The sequence below is a fragment of the Polyergus mexicanus genome, unplaced genomic scaffold (genome assembly GCF_030449975.1).
Source record: "Polyergus mexicanus isolate NDT 795.1 unplaced genomic scaffold, iyPolMexi1.0 SCAF_19, whole genome shotgun sequence".
Lineage (NCBI taxonomy): Eukaryota > Metazoa > Arthropoda > Insecta > Hymenoptera > Formicidae > Polyergus > Polyergus mexicanus.
Window position 1 is genome coordinate 5,654,365 of NW_027223339.1, and position 23,751 is coordinate 5,678,115.

The window sequence follows — 23,751 nt, forward strand, 5'->3', positions numbered from 1 at the left end:
ATTGTATATATTATAATCCCGCGGGGAAACTCGATCGTACGGATTTAACGACATTAGCCCTTTATCAAAGTAGCGAGACAGAGCATGACTCCGCCAATCGTAATGTTCGAGTAAAAAGAAAATGACAGTTCGGTTCGGTCAAAGATTAAAGAAGATCAGGCTTTTTACGATGTCGGTCGTAAAGAAAGATAATGTGCCCTTTTTCAGAGATATTAAATCCAATAATTATTTCTAAAGATAATTGCTTTTTATACGATAGGAGCATAAGAAGTTTTTTAATTTCTTAATGCTTTGTACTTTTATAAGAATACGTTGAACAGCCTACGGCAAATACTTGTATTAAACTTTTTTTTAGATACTCATCGGACATATACATGTAAATCCAAATATTTCTTTAGAATCTTGTTAAAATGATACAAAAAAAAAAAAAAAAAAAAAAATTTGATTGTTACATTATATTAAGTTAAAACGTTAAGCGTCAAAAATAAAATATTTAATAACTAATCATTTTTTAAGATTATTTCAGAGCGCGAAGGTATAATCCATGACCCAGTAAAACCATTATCTCTTTCTTTCTAAATTAACTTCTTTACTCTGCGCTCTTAAGCCACGGCGATACGATCGATTTTAATCGTCGCGAGAGCTAAAGAACAAAAACTAGGAAAAATACCCAACTCTCCTCAATGCGTTAAGTAACTTGTACAGAAAATTGATTAAAACTTACTACTATTAGTTACGTTGGAAAAAACTAAAGTGGCGTGTCGATAACGCCAAATACAATATATAACACCCGTACAGATAAGCAAACAATTGGGCGTTTAAACGCTCGATATAATCCTCCGAGATTATACGGACACGAGTCCGGCTATAAATAATTCCATATTTAAATAATTCCCGCTAAACAATCTCACGGAACTTTGCAGTGCTCGCATTATTCGATTTTAGATTAATACTAGCGTACTACCGATTTCAATCGGTGCGCCGCGCCGTTTCCTTAATTAAAGCCACGGGTATTCGGGCGCCACGTATATACGCGCGTTCGGCCCACGTGCTAATCATCAACGAGATTCCATGGCGTCATCAGGATCGCGGCGGTGCCGCGTATTCGTGGCGTATTGAGTCGGCCATCGGTCGGTCAGTCACGTTCCGCCAAAGGAATTCGATTCTCACCGGTATTATTAAGTGATTGGAGTCGTCGCGAATGGCCCGATCGGAGAGAACTCGATCGCAATCCCTTTTTATTCGCGATTGTCGAGGGTCGTTGACGTAGTTGGATAGAAGACGAGTACGACAAGACGCAACGTCCTTTCAATTTTATGTAATTTCCTGGAGGCGCCGGAGCTCTCTTCTCTCTCCCTCGACCCGATTTAATAGAAGTTCCGTCGATCAAACGAGCAACAGGAACGCCAGTTTTCCCCGGAGGCTGTCTATACTTTGTCCCTTCTCGTCGCAAGAACGATTTAAGTAACTTGAGTTCGGTTGAGTCACGGTCGACGAGCGGCCACTGCAAAGTTTCCGTCATGTCGCTTCCCTTTTACATTCTAGAGAGACGAAAGGCATCGCACTTCGTTTAGGACATTTATTGTTAGAGGCAATCGCGAAAAAGACTACGTCGCACGCGTAAAATCATCTCTCTATCTCGTTTATATTTTATCTCTACCAATGCATTTATAATCGTCTCAAATCTGTTAATATATAAATAATTGAAATAAAAAGGCTTTATATTGTATCTATGTATCTAAAAATAATTTAATGAAAGAATAAATGGAGAAATAAAGATGTATATCAAGATATTACAAATATGTTTATATATATATATACATCATATTGATAGAGTTTAAACAGATCTGAAAGGAACATTTGATCAAATCGACGCTTTTTCCGCAAATATGTCGCTACGGGCGATACAAAGATACTGGCTAAGATAGAAAAACCTAACTGAAAAAAGGTAGGAAAACTTAAACATTTTTATTCTACACCTGTCCTATCGATACCGGTCGTGGAAACAAGGAGAATGGCCAGAAAAGCGAGGTGGGCAAGTGGATAGGAAATTGATATCGAATAGACGCCCGACGGCTCGTAGTGCTCAGCAAGTTTGTTCGTAAATCACGATACATCCACCTCACTCTCTACTCGCCTCGGGCGAAACCGGCCCCATCCGCTTCGACCCCCTTCGCAGGTCCGCTTTCACACCGTTCCGTAGCCTCGAGCCGATCCGCTTCGCTCCCTTATCCTGCGCTAGAAACTGACGCTAAAAACGCCAACGCGGGAGAGCTAAGCCGCTTCAGACTCAGCCAACTTTCGTTTTACTCGTGAATTTTAACGACTACGGCGCGCTATCCGCGAAACTGGTTATCTCCCGCGCGCTTTTTTCGAACGAGCGTCGCGATGGAGAGCGATAGGCGCCTACAGTTGAGAATTCGACGCTCGGCGCGAAGAGAAATTCCAGAAATATACTAGGGAAAAATTATAAGGAAGAAGAGTAAATTTTAGCGATAGGTTGATATTTTTAAATTATATAGAGTGCGTCGGAAAAAGTGAAATGAGTTAAAAGATTCTGTGGAGGTAACATCAATCGAGTATGTTTTCTGAAGAATATTTTTTATAAAAAAAAAAAAACAAATCTTGAAAGAAAATAATATTATCGTCGGTTTGCGTTCCAATTCTAATAAATTAATTAAATGTTAAAGAAAGTGAAATTTTCAAAATATTTGGGATATATCTTTTTGTCGAAAGCGTGTTCAAAATAAATCTAGAAAAAAAAGCCGAGACAGTTTATAAAAGAAAAAAGAAAAAAAAATAGAAACTTTCTAATTAAGGCAATTTTGTTAGTTAGCCGTTAACTATCCCCGAGAGACAGTTTGCTGAACCTCTTGGAAACTTGACCACCTGGATAAGTTGCAGAGGTAACCGTGCGAGGTGACCAGAGGGTACGTTGAAGGGTGGCTCGGGAATGGGTCGTAAATCGGCCAGAGGGTCCTGCGCTTTCGCGCGGCTCTTACAGATATTATAGATCGCGGAAAGTTTCACGCGTAAAAATATCGCGGATTTATAAGAGAACTTGCCGGATTTTCTTCGTTGCCGTGGTAATTGTCGAAGATGTATCGCTGCCCGTGAGTTTTATCTGTTGGCAGGTTGAACGGTGCTGCCTACTGGCAACCGTTATTTCACCCCTGAGGTTCAAAATTCCTACACGCGCGTATACAGTGAAACCTCGTAATAACGCACGTTAAAATAACGTCCAGAATCTCTTCCATGTGCTAGACGCACATAAGGCATATCTATCTTCCGGCGGTGTGTATTGGAAAATAATATGTGGGCGAAACGAGATTACTACGGTTCTGAATTTTACAGTTTGAGAATGGGGGTGGGGGCCGTCTCGTTATTACGTTCAAAGTCCTAAACCGCGCGATATTTTAAGAGGTTCACTATATGTGTATACAATGTCTTACATAAGATGCCCCATAACTGCCTCGACATTTTAGATTAATTGACTAAATTTACATGGATCTTCTCTTGAATTAAAAATTTAATTGGGTCTTATCAATCTCTTCATATTTGTTATAATAATTAATAATATTAAAGATTTCGGTAAATACATTTCAAAATAACATTTTAGTTATAAAAGCTATTGATGCTTTTCTCATGTAATGTCTTCTCTGATTCTGATCTAAAAAAATACTTTCAAATTAATTACAAATCTCTCTCTCTCTCTCTCTCTCTCTCTCTCTCTCTCTTTCTCTTATAAATAAAAGTTGTTTTGCCATCAGAGATGAGACACCCTCTATACATTTTCTATACATCGTTGACGCTACTATCCTCGATCGCCCGTAACAGGAAATTGCTTCGCCGCCTGCGGCGTTCCCGCGCTTAAGTACACGCACGCACGCACGTACGCACATTTTTCTTACTTGGATTGTCGACCGTACTAACAATAAGATCGAGATGGTAAACGAAGGTAATTTGACGTTGATTCGACAAACGCACAATTTTGCGCCACGCTTCCGGCACAAAATGCGCTCATATTATCATTAATAAAATATATTCTGTAGAATTTATTTCTTTTTATATGAAATACTCCACTTATATAATAGAAATTAAATAACTAATTAAAATTAATATACGTTTCCTTGCCTTCAGTCTTATTTTTTAAATATCTCTTTAAAGTAAATCACACAGATAATATAATAATATAATTTTCAAAGTTAAAAAAAAAGAGAGAAATAATTAATGTTTTCTTTATTGTTTCTTTCTGATGAAATGCTTGTTGTAATTATAAAATGTAGACTAAAATAGTAGAGAGCGATAGATATCTCTCTCGGCTATCTATACAAAAAATATTTTTTTATACATGGGTAAAAATTATTTTTTATTTCTTTATAACAATTTCTAATTTACTACAGAAATATGACACATATATATTGTATTGTATCGAAAAATCACTATTTACATATATTAAAATTTTGGAATGTAAAGAATAATAGAAATTTTACATAAACTATTATAACAATTAAAAAAAAAAAAAAAACCTAAGAGATAATTAACTTGGTCAGCATTACGTATGCAATATAACAGATCCATGTATGTTAATTGATCATATGTGTTAATTAACAGCGCGCTCGCGTATGAATTCATAAGAAACATTTGTAGAGAAACGCACCTCGCCGATATTTGGCGCGTAAGGTGCAAAAAAAGAGTTTAAATTAATAAATAATAAATAAAAAATCGCGCTATCGTTGGCCGCAAGCTGCGCGCCAACTACTTGGGTACCCTCGAAAAACACCAAAGGTCCTTCCCCTACGTCTTGTTCAATGTAAATTTCGAACACACACGAGTTTTCGACCGCCGGTTATGGTGGTCGGCTACCACGGCCATCAATTTAACGGCGTAAGTCCGTAATATAGGGCTAGCTGCTATGCTCGCCAACCTCGTCGTAACTGCCCGACAGGGTAAGAGGATTAAGTGCAACTCGCGCGCGCGAGAGCTCCATTTTTATATAACCTCCCGATATTTTAACCGTTTTTTCGCCGGAATTCGCGTTAATCAAGCCGAGAAATGAATTTAATAACCGCGAGGGCTCATCAACGGCACGACGAAACGGCCCGGCCCTTGCGAAGGAAAAGGTCTCGTTTAAGTACTTTACAAGCAGAATATTTTTGTGTGCCGTGAAAATACTGCGAAATATATTTCAAAAGTGGAGAAAATATTAATTAGTGCATTTTTTTTACGCGTTATGAATACACATTATTCGTACATGTGGGTGAGGGATGAAAATATTTTTATCTCACGATACGTAATGGTTTAAAAGGCAACTCTATATTTATGACTCTAAACTATTAACAACCAAAGCTTTCTCGAATATATATGATACTGTATGTGTGTGCGAATGATGTAAGCAATCCAATATTTGACATTACATTTATGTATCTATATATCGTAAGATACTTCATGCATTATTTGCCCAAAGCTAAGCAGAAAATACCGCATTATCGAAGATCGATTAATCCATTGCGCAATCAACATTGATGCTACTTTCGCCAGCATTAATAAATATTACATCGCGTTTCAAAGTCGAAAATATTATTAGCTACAATTGATATTTCCCATTCGCTTGAATGGACATGAAATTTGCATGCTTGATCCGCACATTTTCGCCTCGATAAAGTTGATGAATTTGAAAGTGGGTCGTTAACGTTGTAAGTCAAAATGAATGCAGATGCAAATACCGCGCATCGTACGAATTTGATCGTATGCACGTGCGGTATCGAATTCCGATTAATCGATCGACCGATCATTGAAAATGCCACCGTTCGCATCCGCGCGCTCGAACCATTAATAAAGGAGTTCCGTGTAGCAAAGAAGACCGTTCATTTGTCGTCGAAGAGAAGCGAGAATGACGACGACGACGACGACGACGACGACGACGACGACGACGACGGGCTTTCGTCAATTCCACGAAAATGGATGGACGCGAGAGCGCGTCGCACAAAAGGACTGGCTGACGCCTGCATTTCACAAATTTTTCTCACCGTCGAGAGGTCGCGCGTCCCCGATCCCTTATTTTTCTCCCTTTTTTCTCTCGCGAGTCACCATTCTTGCTCGCCCAGCTATTTTTTTCCTTTGAATCACGAAAGAGCCGTGCGGATGCACTCGCAGCTCTCGCAATTTCTTAACTGTAAGAGTATGCGCGCAACGTATGTGCCTGCGAACGTATATTTCTCGTTTACGGGCGAGAACTAGCACTTGCATTTGCGCGACGGGTAGACAATAGACGAGCCGACGAAGAACCGTGAATGCTATTCCGCGATGCAGACATAAGTAATTGAAAACTATAGATAGACAACGAAGTCTCAAGTATATTGTAAGAGAGGTCGGCAATGGTCGATTGTGAGCGAGCGATCCATCATAATGATATATTTGATCGACTTCTTTATAGCAGACATGGACAATTTTGTTTTTAAATTTCATTTTTAGTTTCAACAACCTTTGGCCATTATCATAACAAAATTAAATAGTTTAAATAAATTAATAAGTGTGTTTTTTTTTTTTTTTTTTTTTTTTTTTTTTTTTTTTTTTCCCACAACTATATGTTCCATCCCCATCTGATTGTCTCTCATATATATGTAAAAAGAGGAATAAATCCCCAAATCCGCTTCTGAAAATAAAAATAAACTGATCTTATAATTGCAATCAAATATTCTCATTTTAAGCCATAAACTATTAAAAATGTTTAAAATTATCTTTATGTAAATAAACTTGGACAAACACAATTATCGTTAAATGCGCCTCTGCTGATAATTCTATCGCGGCAACAAATCGCGAGAGAAATTCATCAAAATCAGCAATAATAATCTTTCTCTATCTTTCTATTTTTATTTCATTTAGATAACAAGATAATTAATTAATAAATGACATGCACTTTTAGCGTGTTAATTTTGTCTTCTTGCTTTGAATTTTTTGGAGATAAAAACATTATTTCTCTTTTTTTAATTCTACATTTGATTTAATAAACGAAAAGTAGCAAACGAATAACGACAATAAAACGTTAACTTTTTGTTTCTAGTTCAAATCTGTCGATATTTTTAATGTAACTTGTTATGTTGCTATGAAATCTATAATTAGTTATGAACTTTCGGCCAAAAGTAATTTTATTTAGGATTCATAACAGCGTATAATTTTGGAGTTTATTTTGGCTCGTCAGCGCGGAAACGCCCGTTACATCGAGATTCGTATCGTTCGCAGCTATGTACCTCGATATTGGAGGGTTCGACGTTCTCAACCCTTAACTATTCCTAAATTCCATCGAAAACTTGGTGACAGTCGCGCGTACATATGTACAGTTTATAATTTTCCTCAAATACCTCCAATCCCTTATTCCGGGTAACATAATACAGAAGCTTTACATTTCCGAGGAACTGAAAACATAATACAGAATTTACGCGAACGTGATAGAACGATGAAAGATTTCGTTTTATCTATTTTTCGATCAGTGCATAAATAATAACAGCTTTTTGTATCCAAAAAGTCATCGCTTTTTAGTCTCACTTTTTAAAATCTCTTTCTCTCGCGCAATTATTATAATTCTTTCATAAAAAAAAATCAGATAACTAATTATGTTGAAATTATTTTCGCGCAACGCGATTCGTTAATTTACAGATCTGGACGTGCTCCTAATGCAAATTAACGATTAAATTTATCGAATACACACCGATTGAGCGTGGAAGAATCATTGAAATTCTGCGTGCGCGTCTTTTATAATTAAGAAAAATTGCCCGAAGGTAAGTAGCGTGCGACACTTCCTCTTCGATATCGTCAAAGTTACTTGATTCCGGCAAAGGGTGTTCGATTACGGCTGCGTCTTTCGGCGGACGGGATGCGTATGTTCTTTCATTAACTGCAGGAAATTAACCGAGAACGACCATGGTACCGCGTTCCCCCCTCTCTCTCCCTTTTCCTCTCTCTCTCTCTTTTTCCCCCGAGGGAGATTCTGAAAGCGCGTCACAGCGCGATGAGAAGGGCGAGGGATAATCGGCGCGAGGTCGAATTTCGAAAATTTTCGCCGTTTCACGGTCGTTGCACGACGCCCCGGTGAAAATGACAGGCGGGCTCTCCCTTTTGAGTGGCACGGTCATTTTTTTTTCTACCTGTCACGCGATACCCCCTTTTTGCATCGTCGTGCAACCCTGCCGCGCTCGCGATACGAGCACATTCTCTACCGTTCTAAATCTACGTCTCATCGGTGATGAGGGTGAATGTAGGTTGGAGGCATGAGAAGTGAAAGGGTCGAATTTGCATAATTGTTTTCAGTTTACAGAGGCGCCTTGCGTTAATGAAGAAAAATACGGTGGACCGTTATACGCGATACGGTAAAACGCCGCGATTCTTTTACCATTTGCGAATGTATATTTCGGTCATTTATTTCTCTCTCTCTCTCTCTCTGTCTTTTTTCCTACATTCGGGTTAATTTACCCGGGCTTAATTTATCGTTGAAATAAAATCGTTACGATTTAATCTGGAAAAGGAAATAACAGAATATCCAATCGTGAATAAATTAATGTAATCCTTTATATATATATATATATATATATATATGTAATCCTAAATTATAAGTTATTAAAAAGTGGCAGAAAATCAATTGTAAATGATTAAAAAATAAGAGATTTCAGATTCGTTGTAATATGAATATTAAATAAAATACTATTGTTTAATATTCTCTACATTTTGCATCGCTTAATTACTTTGCCCTTGCAATCATTCTAATATAACATGATCGGAGCTATCATTATATAGCTATGTATCCCGACACGCGAGAAATTTGATCATCTAGTTACGAGTTTAAAAACGTCGATGAAAGTATTATCCGGACGAATTTGAGCGAAAGTTGATGGAGTAAGTTCGTACGGATATCACGAGAAGACTAATTTTCCAGACGAATCACGAAGAGCATTGACCCGCGGGCTCGCGCCGAAACATCAAAAATCGGGAACGCTTATCGATTTTGCCGTTCCAACGACGGACGGGAACACGACGTGGATGATCGCACACGTTTCAAACCTTCGAGCAGTTAGGCCAGTCACGTGTAGCGTCCACTGATACGAGAGCTGCATACAAAAGTCTTTCGACCTCTACTTTGCCAGACGCGTCCATCCTCGTCTCGAGCATCCGCATGTATTGTATCTTGTTCGCACGCATCCAAACTTACGTATGTATCGTCTCATGTATGTATCTAAAGTTATTGTCGCGCGTATACGGTACATATATATATATATATTATATACTTTACACACCTATTAACGTCTATAGTAACATCCTCACGTCAGACCGGCCCACTTGGAATTTTCAGATGCTACGCATCTGCAGAGAGAATAACTTTTCCACCAATACTTGTATGCCCATCCCCCCAACGTATCAGCACATTTATACATCTGTAGCGTTATTTCCGCGTGTCATATAACGTTCCTCTATATCATACCTACCTACACATTATATTTTCACCTAAACTTTCTCTCGTAACGTACATATGTACAATTACACGCTATATCTACGTTTATGCCTATACATAAAGCTACCCTTACGCGCTGGCACCACATAGTCCTTCTCAACCCTCTCATATACACCCCGACACGATGTACCTCCGTTCTCGGCAATGGCAGCCGCTCTGACACCGAAAAACAAGGAAAAGCTCCATGAGAGCGGTCGGAGGGACACGTACGTACGTGATATGCTCTCTTGCAAACAACACTTCAATGAAAAGGAGATACTCGGCTCGTGTCTGTAGCCCCGACTCACGTCGGACGCCACGCCACGTGGATACGTCTAATTCGTTTCACGTGTCTCGCCATGTCGAGCATATAAAGGAAACATTTTCCTCGCAAGATAATTTCATCACGATCTCGATGCTTTTACGAGACGTAAAATACGAGATATTCCTTTCCGTCTTCAGTATCGTTTCTCTACTCCCTTCCGTCTAATCAATTGAAGCTTGCAAATGATCCGCCTTGAAGATTCCATTAATTGCACGGATACACAAAGAGAGAGACCGATAGCGCGATTGAGCTTCATCGGCGAACTAATTGCGAAGTAAAAACAAAGATAGGAAGAAGAAAGTAAGAACAAGAAAGTAAGCGAAGAAACAGGTAGAAAGAGAACATTATGCGGTATATTTGTTCGAACGGTTGTTTACTTCGCTCGATGAAGTCACCGATGAATAAACATGGATTCTATTATTTGTAATAGCACAATTTAACATACTTTAACGAGACGCTTTTTTGTCTTTTGGGAAAGAAGAAACAAACGAGATAATGATGATTCAAGATGAAACAAAAATGCAAACTGAGATATTAATGAGCGAAAATGCGGTTTTTAAGATCAAGAGCTAGGAAAACATCTTAAATGATTAAATATTCAGTGGGTGAGATTGTTTTATCGATGTTACTTATAGAATTATTAAAGTGTTCAATTATGAATGATACATTATTTAAATAAAATTCTATTCTTACAATAAAAGAAGTTAATCAAAAGTAATCTTATCTTTTCATACTTTGATACAAAAGTCCGACTTTATTGATTGCTTAACAGAACATTTTTATTATCAATAAACATGTTATCATCCTTATCTAGTTATATGTATCAAATAATTAGTCATGTCTGTTATTCTAGATTCAAGCATTATCAATTTTACGCATTATTATAGATAATATTAACCGAGATAAAATATAATTTTTCTTACTCGTATCTTGAAAAAATAAGAGTACGACAAACATGTTGATCAAAGATTCAATAATCACTGAGAAGTAATAGACGCGATATGTCTAACGATATCCGTAATTGAAACAGAATTTCTATTGAGCGTTACATTCCATTTGTCTCTGTTCAGTCAATCGCCGATACAGATTTCCTAATCTTTATTAATTAAATTGACTTAAGTTCAAACTCTCTTTTAATTACAAGATATTTTTATAATCGCAATTCGAAATCTGTTTTGTAACAGTCAGCAGAATGCAGAACGGATTCGCGACGTCAATTTACTTATCACAATTTTTCAATTTTTCATGATTTATGATATAAATGAGATCTTACGCTCTTTAAAGATAGATATGAGTATTATATTGTATAAGATTTATTAAGCATATAAACTTAATTATTGGGTTCTTTCGTAATGTATAATGAAAAATGAGTTATAATAAGTTCGAGAAAACTTATAAAAAAAAATTGTGCTATTAATGTCTATTTATAGATGTTTGTATATTTATGTTAACTTATTCTTATGACTTTATACAGTCTCTTTTTATAAAAAAGATTTTTTTGTGTAGCAGGATTTCTTTTTTTTTTTTAACAGAAGCATGTAGATCTTTGATTTTTAATATTACACTGATGTCATACTGGAGCCTTGAGAGAGGAAGATGACTCAGAAATTTTATGAATAACTACATTTAGTTGATAATAAACTGCGGTGACCCACTGCGAAACACAGTTTCACGAATGTCCCAAAGAGATGAAGCCGACACAAGACAGAGACAGCTTATACACGGAATTCTCTTTGAGCCGTTTTCGTTTCATCTAACCGCTGTGGGACAACCATCCCCGCGTTTCCGTTTCCCTAATTAAGAAAATTCGTCGTCGTTCTCCCAAGATTTCGGTATGACGATGTCGTTCGCTTTCTCACGATAAACTTTGATGGCCATTAAAGCATCTTAGAATGTCTTAATTCGCGTCGACAAGAAAGTTTGGCGATCATATTCGACGACTCGTTTTCGTGCACAAAACTGATTACGGCTTTAATTATGATGTCATTATGCGAATAATCTTAAGACTATACTATTAAAATATCAATTTTTTTTTCTTATGTATAGTATAAATTGTCTTTGAATATACTAGAAAGATCAAAACGGTAGATTTGACTAATAAATGTAAATATAGAAATTTTTTAATAATTAAAAAATTTTTTTCATTACGTAACATATTTTTAGTTCTAAATATATGATTTTAATTCTAAATCATATAATAATATATCCTATATTATTTTCTTAGGTTCTTTTAATTAGATTGAGAAACGTTTCGCACTTATCACATTATTTTTGTCAATATTAAACATTGTAATTAAGCTCTTTAATATTTATAAAGGAAAACGTTAATTTCATATTAGAGAAGCTGTCGTTAAAAATTAACAACGACACACATTACGTATATTGTCTATTAAAAGGGGGCTCTTCTTTATTCAAAATATATAATTTAATAATTAAACATGTAATTGTTAGTTAAAAATCTACTTGTGTTGCGATAAATTCCTTATTGCACGGTTGCTTCTGCAAGCAGGATATATGTTGCACGATCATATGATCCCTCCCTATTATTCCCCATTACATTATCATGATATTAATTGTTCCGACGCGTTCTGTAACACGAGCATGCGGAATTAATTCCAGAGGTTGCTTGAATATTTTTGCAGCGTGTGGGCATCCAATTAGTGTTAGGTACGCTGTGATGCCGTTGTAGTAATTATCCCGTAATTGATACGCTACGCGTGGATCGGACAAAATGAAAAAAATTGTCTCGAATTAAGGGATATCGGCATGCTCGTTCGAAATAACTGGAAATTATTCTCGAATCAGCTGTTTTGCTCTAGCCCGTCTCACTTCTACGATCACCTCAAATGTACGCCTAGAGTGAATTCGTCACAAAGTTAATGTTTTGAAAAAAAACTTGGCTGACTGAAAAAAATTCTTATACAATATGAAACTCGGCGACAATTTAAGCGATGTATTATCGAGCACTGTCCTTTATGTTTGGTAAATAAAAAATTTCTGTAATTAGAAAATTATAGAGAATTTTTAAGTAACAGTCTCTCTCTCTCTCTCTCTCTCTCTCTCTCTCTTCCTCTAAATGAAAAAAAAATAAATATATGTATATACATTTTTCTAATAATATTAATAAAAAGTATATAGTTATTCGTGATTTATATTGTCAGAGTAATACAAATTTTATAGTAAATATTTTATGGCAACTACAAAAATTTTTAAAACATATATTAGATAAATTATTTTAAATTATCACTGAGGATATATATTACAAAGATACGAAACGTACGTTATCGGAAAATTCACTCACGGACTCAATGGTAGATTTTCATTACGTAGAAGCACAAGCTTTTGATAATTCCATTTCGCAATTCCTTTCTACGATTTCATCATCGCAATGAGGGATAGCGGTGCAAAAAGCTTCATTAGACATTCCGTGCGCGAGGACGCGATCGTACGTTGCAAAAGACACCGTACGGTTATAGTACGCGGCCGCGCGTTTATCGTCGATAATTAATCGCGGAAGAGCCGTTGAATCAAAGGAATCAAAGGAACGAGTCGATTCGGCACGAGCGTGGATTATACGAGGGGCACGAATTTAATTTCCTCCCTCTGTCTGCCAATATACCGAAAGGATTCGTAAGCGAACTAATTATTTTGCGAGCCATCCGCCGAGTGAATGGGCTAGATGAAGAAAAAGGTAGAGCGAAAAGGAAAAGCGGAGAAAAATCGTAGGGAGGCTCGTGTACTTTTCCTGTTCTTTGAAAAATTATTATATATAAGATATATAATTTATTTTAAAAATTGAAAGTTTTTAACAATTCGTTCTTAAATATAATAACATTAATGTCACATATGATGCTATATAAAATTTATGAAATATTTATTAACTTCTTAAAAAGCTTATTTGGCATTATAGACTCATGCAATTTGGATATGGTTATATTAAATTCATTAACATTTCTTATCTATTTGTTTCAAGTATAATAAAATTAAATTATTCCAATAGTGATATGATTTATTAATAAATTTAATTATTTATTCCTCTTTCTCATCTTGTATTTTTCCAGAATGTGCAAAATAATTGCACGATGTCGAGTTTAAAATGCTTACAATTTGCATCATTCTTTCATATTTCATATTAATGTCTATAAAAAAATGTTATAGAAATTTAATTATGATTTTATCTCATTGATGTTTCCAAGGGAAATGCAACGTTGCAAATTTCCTCGATGCAGCCCTGCTAGAAACGGATGGACGATCGAGCCGCGCAATAAGCGAAAGTTATTTTGCCGCTCCAAGCTCGCGAGAGGGAAGGGGCTCGCGATAAGCGGTTATCGGAGTGTAATTCAATTACTGGATCTTCACAGTGCCCCAAGCACTATTGTCCCGTTTTTCCCCTCTCCACCCCGATCCCTCCGCCATCGGAACGATCCTGCATCGACTTTGCCACTCTCACACCCTCGCCGGCGTATAGGCGCTGATTCGTTATCACCCTTTACCCGCGACACAATGGCGTTAAACAGGAGATAACCAAACTGATATTGTGGGTCTACCCTCGAGTTCATCGCGATGACGACAACTTCGTTAACGTGGCATGAGAAAGAAAGAGAGAGAAAGAATGCGAAAATCGTTCATGTGTTCTTGATAATTAATCGATTAAATGCACGGATGCTTTACGTCTTCAATGGAAGCGCGTTGTCGGCGTTCTCGAGCTAATTAATGGAGAGTAAAATCTTGCGATGTACATTATATAATGATATAGCTATCGCGTGTACCCGGATATTGGACAATTATCGAATACAAGATGGCTAAATTACATAGATCATCGATAGATTATACATCGACTATACATCGTAAATATTAAAATGCCAATTTTTTTTTAGTTAATAACATGAAAATCTTTGATTAATTTTCGAATTTTGTTCAGTAAATTTTTTTAACGATAATTTAATAATAAATTTATTTAAAAAATGGGAAATTTTTAGAAACGGTAGCAAATAATGTAGACATTGATGAAGAGTAAAAATTGAAATTGAAATTTTATATGAATTTCATTGCACTTTAAGATAAATTTTATCAAGAAATTTAAATCCAATCTATATAATAAAATTCTTTTACGAATTTTGACAGTTTTTATTTAAAAAGAAGAAAAACATTTTTTTTTTAAATTTTAGTTATTGAAGTATTTGCAAAATATGGTAACTCTTTGCCACTGTTCTCTCTCTCTCTCTCTTTCGCTCTTTCTGTATTTTATTCCGCCCCATTTCATTCTTTCTCGTTACCTTTTAAACAACACCATGATGTTAACTGGAAAATAATCAAACTGATAGATGCTTGCAGACTTGACAGCCTAGCGTTACAACCGTCTGCTACGTAACTTTGTTAATGCAAGCAAGTTTCGGAGAAGGAGAGAAACAAGGATGGAATACAAAAAGACAGGGAAATGTCGAACAAAACTCGATGATGCGAAACTCTTTAACGACTCTTGCTCATGACTTCTTCACTAAAGGTGTATAAGAAAAGATAGAACATTTAGAGGCAACCGATGTTACATCCATATTCTTTGCTCGTTGTCTTTAAAAAAAAGATCTATTTTACTGATCACAACTACATAATAAGCGTTTCATTCTAATAAAGTTTATTAAATAATTAAATATATATATATATATATATATATATATATATATTATATATGAATAACAATAGCTAAAATATGTAAAGAATGAAAGATTAATACTTTATCGGCAAAATCAATTTTGTTTTTGCAAATTTGGCAATAAAAGTTACATAAATTTTATGTTCTGAATTAAATAGCTAAGGAATTACAAACTAAGCAACTGATTAAATTTGTATAAAATAGTTAATTGAGTTGTTATTACTTTAATTTGCATTGTTTTAATGAGATCCGTTTTGATAATATCGTAAAATAAAAATAAAAGAACTTTAAACAAGAAATAAAACAAGAAAATAAAAATATTTTTAATCTAAAACTTAAAAGGATATTATATATATATAATAACATATATAATATCATTTCCATTTAATTATAATACGAAATAATAATACAAAAATGAAAAAATGTATATACGAACAAGATGCATTTTTTTCCATGGAAAGTTACTAGTAAATACTCAAACCATTCATGCAAATGGAAGAAGCGTCGATTAAAAATTTGCATTAAAAAAAGATCTCGATGGAAAGATACCGTGGTATTTTTTGCAATGTACTAATTGGCTAAAGGGGCACGATGCTGGGTAGGCAACCAATTAAAAAGCGCTGAGCGCGAGGAAAAAAAGCTGAGCGCGAAAGTTCCCTTTATAATCGATTTTCTCAAACGAATTCAGTAAGAACAGGAAACTTACGAGACTGCTTACCTTATTAATTATTAATTATCTCGTTCGTTTATTGATGAATTTTTGCATTAAATCCTTTATCCTACATAACCTACACACATATACATTTTCTTTATGTATGATAAAATGTATATTTTATAAGAACGAGAAAATATATTTTTATCAGAGAATTAGATGCTAGAATTAGACATCAAATACTAAAATATATATTAATCTTATAACTGCTAATATTAAAATAATTATTATTTATTATTTATATATTAAATTATTATTCCATTATTATTTAATTAATTAAGAATAAATTTTTAAATATTAACACTTCTATATTAACTTGAAATATATTTCTCTTATACATACAAGAGATAATGTTTGCGAACGCTAAGAATAAAACATACAAACACACACAATTCTACCACAGTACTATTTTATGTCGGATGATCACCTGATGTATCACCTTTTCTAAAAGAAAGTAAACAATTGTCTTTTTGCACGCAAAGCTAATAGTTCTGGAACAATCGTTCGTTCCAATTATCGGATTCGGTTAAGACTACATTTTGATTAAGCAAGTCACGTTTCGGGGATGATGAAAATTGCCCGCACAATCCGCTGCACTTAATCACTCTCAGTGGCAAATAAAAGCAATTTGAATTGAAATTAAATTGAATAAAAATCGGAGCGCTGTACATTAATATTACTATTCTATTCTAATCTAATTTTATAATGAAGCAAAAATTAAAATGCAAATACTTTATGTTTTGCATATTTTTTCGTTGTAATATTTTAAACCAATATAAAATTCATAATGAAATAAAATAAGAATAAATGTGCGTATGCGCAAGAGATATGAAGAAGAGATAGTAACATTCATTCTTATCAATCTATACATTTTACGGTTTTGTTATTGTTTTGTGATTGAAATTGTAGAATGAAATAACAATTTGATACGCAGATATATGCGACGGTTCTTATCTATATATATATATATATATTTTTTTTTTTATTCATACATGATATTCAATCGTGAAAGTGAGCAAAGCAATATTTTTTTTTCTTGCTAATTCTATGATATACCACATTTATTATATATCACTAATCATTGTTCCGATCAAATTAAAATTTGGGCATAATATTCAAACTAAATAAAAGTCTAAGCGCCAATTTTTGCCTCCCTCTTTCTCTCTTTATTAATTTGTCCATTGTACTGCTACTATTGTCGTTACAATTTTATCGCAAAAATTAATAAAAATATAAGTGATTTTTCTCTTACCAGTCGGACGGCATGTTGCTATTGTTATTCTGGTCCAACTGCATTGTCCCACTAGTGAATAACTTATAGTCGAGCATAGTCTCCGACTTTATCGCATTCAGCGGTGCGTTCGGCACCTGCACGCAGGACTCAAACATTGATCGTTTCTTCTCGAATTACACAACGTGCGCTGTAATCAATATAATAAAAAAAAAAAAAAAAAATCGCCAAACATTTGACACGAATGGCACCGATAACCGCCGTTCGATGCTCGTTTTACCGCCTCGGCCCGATTCGTGACGACGAGATTTGAAATTTAAATTTTATTAACTGGCGTACCTCATCGAAGATGAAAAGTGTCCTGTTACGTTTAATTAACTCGAACGAAACGATGCTATATCGAGTGAAATCGCGAGTCGACGCAAAAAAAAAAAAAACTCTTATACGATTGATATTATTGAAGAAAAAAATATACTGCATTAATAACAGAACTTAGTTTTCTTGAAATGTCTCAATCATATAGCACGAAATTCTTTTTTGCTTATACATACTTTTAACATCGACTAAAACAAGATGCAAAAAGAATGAGAGATAAACAACATCGTAAACATTTCATATCATTATAAAATATTGTAAAAATTTATTAAACTAACTGAAAATAAAAATTGTTTAAACAGATGTTGATTCATTTTGTGTGTTATAAAAAAATATTCCTCTGTTTTTTGAAAAGAAAGCTATTTAATAATATTACTATCAAGAATTTATATTAATCGTGCTATAATCACTTTAGAAAAATCCTACGATAAACCGAATAAATCTATTATATGTCTCGATAAGCCGAACAAAACTTAAACGTGGTATTCGCATTTTTGCTAACTTACCGAAATCCGCTATTGTGACGCGATCTGAATTGCCCAGCACACGTATATATACACAAACACTCTACGTTACTCAAACTTTGAAAATGCAGTTCGAGATTATCAAACGACTATTGGAGAATTGATGAAGATGTACAAAGAACAGACGTGACAACGATCAAGGCACGAGTCGTTCGAAAAGTCTGCGCACCGGCCCGCAACCCGAGTTCAACTGCGACCAGTTTGGATATATCTAAAGACTAAAGGTCGTAGCGCGATGTTGTTATGATTAGTTCTATGTAGAGATCGCGTACGTAAACATAAACGAAAATGTCCTAAACAGCGCGTTCGGCCAGGCCACGATAGAAATTCATCGTCGTAAATAACTTTCCGGCGTTATATAGGGTGTTCTAATATGTCTCTCTTTCATTAGTAAAAAGAAAGAGAATATGATAGAAAAATTCACACAATTAAATGTAAAATATGAAATAAAATAAAGACTTGGATCTTTATCTTTCTTTAAATTTATTTTCATAATGTGTATGTGCCACGCCAAATTTACCATTGAACATATTTATAATATATAATAGAATTCGTATCTGACAATGAGATGGAAATATAAGAATTTGTAGTAACTGAAAAATATTACAATTATATTTGAAAATTATAAATTCGCATTCAACGGGATTTAACATTTTCATAAATATTTTTCAATTTATTAGAATTGGCGAATCACAGGCTTAAAGCGTATTATTCCTTTACTCAATAAATCGGCATTTATTGATAAAAATTATTCTCGACGATAATAAATATATTTTTATTTTTATTTAAAAAAGCGATTTTATACACAGTTATGAAAGATAAATAGAGATTACGGAATAGTCTCCCTTAAAAAAGGAGATAAAATTATATAAAATTTTTATTGAATTACAATACATATTTGGATTTTTGACTGCAAAATTGTAACTAAATAAATAATATTTCATATTCCCCATCAGACTAATATAAAAGTATATCTTATGGCATACGATTTGTCAATCCGTAAAGTTTACAGTGTTTTTCTTTTTTAAATAACATTTACAAAAAGTGCCTCATATGTGTCTATGATTAAGATTAAAATTAACGAATTATCAAAAAGAATAAATGAAATAAAAATCTAAAAATATTTAATGTCACTAAAAAGATTTATCTATTATTTAAAAGAATTCGAAGATATAATTAATATCAGAAACGAAGTATCATAATATGTCAAATTATCCTATAGAATCGAGCTATTGTAACCATCTTCACTTGAGCGTAATTTATTGACGGGCGCGCAAAAATGGAACTGAAATATTCGCAGTTTTTATCGAGGACGATATCGGATACGCTATCGCGCGCTCGAACATGGTGAAAGAATCTCTAAAAGATCGGTACGAGTGGGTGGCCATATTCCACTACAAAGGTGAAAGCTGGAAGAGGATGAAGCTTGGACGAGGTTTCGCGCGTAAACTGATATTCGGAGCACCGAGGCGAGAAAAGCGTAGCCCGAGCTTAAGAGGCACAAAAAAAAAGGCATTTTCCACCTTCGCGAAGTAAGCGACGTCTCTCGGGCTCGATCCTCGGAGGGGTTAAGGGGGGGCATGAGGGTTCGAGCCGAAGAGGGCGCGGGGATTGGATTCAAGGACTGAAGAGCAAGCGGCAGAATGTGGGACAGGATCTTATTTACCGGTGAAGAAGAGTCAGTTTTTCTCTACGTGGACACATAATCTCTCTCTCCGCCGGGTTCGGCACTGTCGTGCGTCATATTTCATCCCGAATAACCTTGACGCCGTGCCCTGTAGGCACACATATCTCTCTCCAATACCATATTCCGTCTTGTCAAAAAGTATTTTTGATAGATTAAATCTGTGTAGATATATATCGCGATGCGACGTCGTGTCGTCGAAATTACGATTTTCTGTATCTCTGGTACATTTTGTTACTACCATCGAATGTAACATCTCACGATGTTACAAAAATAAAGATGGAAATTTTATCGATACAAATAATTACGTATTCATTACGATTTCATTACGATTTCAAATAGCATCTAAACGGAAACGAGCACGCTCTTACGTTTCACATTGAAAAAAAGCACAAAGAAATTTAAATAAAATAAAGAAGAAAGAACACAAGAATTTTTAAGCTGAGACCAAGAGTAGGCAAAGGGTAACATTATATTATAATCTACGTAAAATGTACACGTCATTTTTCCACAGCATATATATATTAAATTAATCATATTTTAAAATGTCTGAATTAATACGAATGAATCTCAGAATAAGAATTATTTATATAAAAATGTTTTACAAGGAAACATAAAAGAAGAATAATTATCGATTATATGATTAGACAAAATAATTAATATTTACGCGAATATAGCTGAAACATATCGACGTCCCATTTACATAATTTGTTTCTCTTCATCTTGCTATGAGTAATTTCCGTAGTTCGGTACTTTAACATTTAAAAAGAGAAGAGCAGTTGACTCGAAGGATGCGAAAATAAACTTGGCGGATTAAAGAGCAAAAGGGCGGAAATGGGCGACCAAAGTATGCAGGTTTTTTTTTTACTGACACGCGGTTTCGTTTTTCAGATAAACTGGGTCGTATATATTTATAATAAACATCCTTGCATCGCTTCAATTTTTATGTATTACGTGGCGCACTTGATTTCTTAACTTCTTCTTTGGAAAAGGTTCTCGATGATGCTCGAAAGTGAAATATATATGTACATATATATATATATGTGTGTGTAAAACAGAATATTTTCATTATATAAAACGAGATATCATATTTGGAGTGTATGCTCTTCTCAAACTCGGTTTTCCATACGGATAGATCGTGACAGAGAATCTCCTTAATTAAATTACTCACGCAATAATATATATATATATATATATATATATATATATATATATATATATATATAATATAAATAATAGAGAAATATATCTTTTATCATTAAAATTGTATGCTTTGGCAATTACATCGATAGAGTCGATAAATCGATTAACACGGACATTTGAAAAAAATTATTTGTAGCTTCGCATTTTTTTTGCGCAGTATTAAAAACATCAATACGTATTAACATTTTTAATTCCGCGTTTTTCTTTTTAATTGACGGATTACGTTCTTATTGATGATCATAGAGAGAAAAAAATTCCAGATGGAAAAAGTAATTTAAGAATAAAGGAAAAAGAAAATAAGAAAAAAATGTACTGGTTTGAGAATAAACAGGACGTTGCGTTCAATGAAGGGAATTTTTTTGTAACGCAAATTTAGCGAAAACCCTTCAGAGTCGTCCAACAAGGTCTCCTGGCAAAGCTAATTTAGAATTGCAGCCTTACGTAGCGAGTATTTCCCTTCTTTTATCACTTTTTTCACTCTCCCATTTTTTTCGTCCGGTTGGCTATTTTCCTGTCCATCGTCGCGCTTGTCGGGAGCCAACTTGTTACAAAGGAAGCTACGTCGCCAAAGGGCGAACGTAAAATTGGCTCGAGGAAAAGTTTCGTAGACACGATATCGTTTTGCTAGAAAAGGAAAATCTATTAACATTGAGTTTTGTCGACTTCGTTTAGCGTATTAGCCAATAGAATTTTCTTTTCTCATTCCAACGAAAACTATAATTTATTTAAAGAAAAAAATATCAATAATAAATTAATTATATCAAAAATGAAAGATGCAATAAAAATGATGTACTATGTAATAGATATGTAATGCCATCATCTCATAATACTATTTCTCCCCAAAAATTAATCCTAGTACATCGTTAAGCGTTATAAAAATACAACATGCGCGGTTTTATAACAGCATAAAATGTAATAAAAAAAAAACTACTCGTATACTTATACTCCTTGCACATGCGCATAACGTGATCTATATATATGCACTATTATATATACTTATCAAAAAATGAAACACAGTATACAGCAAGAAGAAGACGCCCGAAAGATGCACATAATATAATTGTGTATTTTTTTTATTTATGTTGTATTTTTACTCGCTCTTTGCTTGCACCGGGAGCCATTAAGTTAGACAGATTGTAAATTTTCAGCAAATTCGTCGGCTAATTATTTATCGCGCTTATGCGCCGCGCGCGTCCGCGCATTCCCTTGGAATACACAGACACTGATTTATTATAATGAATGAAATTGTGCAATAGTAATCGTTTCGGGCGCGGCGACACGCGAACTCGTTATATCGTATATTGGACTGCGGTGGACGGTTACATAATTACAGTGCAATTCAATTGTTACCCTTCGAAATAATGTATCGAGGCCTTGAGTGCCGGCATTATTCGATCGGCGAGCCGTTTTAATATTCGAGTGCTTCTAGGAACCCTATCGATTATTGTGAGGAAATGTCTATAAAACAAGCGAAAAGCGAAACAAAGGGACAGGGTAGATTTCAATAAATTTTCCTAGCTTGCGATAAAAGCAGACGGCGGTTAATTATTTCGAACGCGGCGATACGCAAACTCGAGCTTATTACACAACTATGGTAAATTGTTGCATAATTACAATGAAACAGAATCTGTACAAACAAATGTAACAGGAAATAAATCGCGAGGCTTCCGAAATCAGTATTTGGTATAATAATTAATTTTATCTTAATATATATATTTATTATTAAAATCAGACTAGTGTCAAATATTTTGTTCGGACGTGTTATAATCTAATTTCTCATCTTGCACTTATTTTTAACCGTTTTTTAATAAATTTTATACACAAACGCTTTTATATACACATACACATATATTTTGTGTTATAAAAATTTTAATAAAATAGAAATTCTAAATTTTATATATATGCATATATTAACAATCAAATATGTTACGGATAAAGAGTATTTCAGAATACAAGAAATAATATGTTTTAAGATATATTTGTAAACATGCCATAAAAGATTAATATTTCAATGCTTGTTGAAACTCGTGTGAGACACTTTGTTACTTATATAACACACGAGAGAGATTGTCAATATAACTGACGAAGGAGCATTGTGAAACTATGCACAATGCACTTTTGTAATGTTGCAAATATGTAGGACTGACAAGTGAAAGCGTGAGTGATTGAACCGGCGGACCGCTCCATATTTACACGAACGGACACTATACGGATATTTCGCACAAAGTACGAACGTGAAATAAAAAAGGATCAGGCATATATGCGCCCGGGAAAATGCATTGGATTAATTACGACGTGGACGTTTTCGAGTCGTAGAGCAAATAGATCCGTCCCTGGCGGCATTCAGCCCTGCTCAGCATCGGCAAAGCCCGGTACGTGTAAAGCCAACGAACAATGAATAATATTGCGCCTGTTTGCATTTCATCGCGCTCGCACACATTACTAACGCCCGTCTGAACCGGGTCCGGTCTTTTCGATAGGGCGGCTCGGCCCTCATCCGAGGGGTGGTGGTGGTGTGAAATTGCGGGGGTTGAGCGAACCGTGCCGAGTACTCAAGTAATAACGA

The 23,751-nt window shown here is 34.7% G+C and overlaps 1 protein-coding gene across 30 annotated transcripts in view; it reads right to left on the reverse strand.

The window, feature by feature from the left end:
• Positions 1-23,751, reverse strand: part of LOC138941526 (CUGBP Elav-like family member 1) — a 495,676-nt gene that overhangs the window by 182,603 nt on the left and 289,322 nt on the right. Inside the window, exons 1-2 of one of the 30 annotated variants that reach the window (XM_070311302.1) lie at positions 18,281-18,561; positions 17,421-17,589 (exon numbers count right to left, since the gene is read on the reverse strand). The exons of the other annotated variants lie outside the window; for them this stretch is intronic. Coding sequence (XP_070167403.1) covers positions 17,421-17,557 — 137 coding nt within the window. The 5' untranslated portion in view covers positions 17,558-17,589; positions 18,281-18,561. Of the gene's footprint in view, positions 1-17,420; positions 17,590-18,280; positions 18,562-23,751 lie in introns of those variants that run through there. 30 annotated transcript variants of the gene reach the window in all.